Raw genomic sequence first — 642 nt, 5'->3', positions numbered from 1 at the left:
GACACACAGGTAATCATGTGATCCAGGTGTGTCTCTCACCTTGTCCTCCCCCTCTCTCTCTGCTTCTCTGGATGTCATTGGTCCATTCTTAGGGTCCTGCCCCCACCTGACCACTGGACCAATCACTGCAGCTCTCGCTGAGAAGCACAGTGTCAGCCCTGCCTTCTCCGTAGTCCCCGCCCCCGTGTTCATCCAGGCCACGCCCTCTTTCTGCTCCACCCTGATCACCACGGAGACACATGGCCGGGGGCTGCTGCCCACAGAGCTTGTTGTCTTGGTAACAGTGGAGGCAGAGTGGGAGGCGCCTGTGTCTTCTCTTCTCCTCTTCCTGCCTGCAGTTGTTTCTTCTTCTGCTCTCTGACTCCTCGCAGTGACATCACTTCCTGACTCCTCCCCCTTCTGCCTCAGGTGTGCTACCATGGCGACAGATGAACTCAGGATGTGGACGTGGTCCAGAGAAAACTGCAGGTAAACTCTGTAAATACAACACACACACGTTTTGTTGTGTTACTGTGTGTGTTCAGAGGATTGAACCATGAAGCAGACCTTCTCTGTGTCAGTTAGGGTGAAACTGAAGCTCCAGCAGAGGTCACATGAAGGAGGTTCAGCTCTTCAACGTGTTCATAGAGAATATTTAGTGAT

The 642-nt window shown here is 53.1% G+C and overlaps 1 protein-coding gene across 1 annotated transcript in view; it reads right to left on the bottom strand.

The window, feature by feature from the left end:
- Nucleotides 1-642, bottom strand: part of ctc1 (CTS telomere maintenance complex component 1) — a 31,164-nt gene that overhangs the window by 17,156 nt on the left and 13,366 nt on the right. Inside the window, exons 11-12 of the mRNA XM_008303959.1 lie at nucleotides 418-475; nucleotides 40-273 (exon numbers count right to left, since the gene is read on the bottom strand). Coding sequence (XP_008302181.1) covers nucleotides 40-273; nucleotides 418-475 — 292 coding nt within the window. The remainder of the gene's footprint in view (nucleotides 1-39; nucleotides 274-417; nucleotides 476-642) is intronic.

This window comes from Stegastes partitus, unplaced genomic scaffold, assembly GCF_000690725.1.
Source record: "Stegastes partitus isolate 25-593 unplaced genomic scaffold, Stegastes_partitus-1.0.2 Scaffold2103, whole genome shotgun sequence".
Lineage (NCBI taxonomy): Eukaryota > Metazoa > Chordata > Actinopteri > Pomacentridae > Stegastes > Stegastes partitus.
The sequence above is the reverse complement of the archived record's forward strand: the minus strand, read 5'-3'. Positions and strand labels throughout refer to the sequence as shown.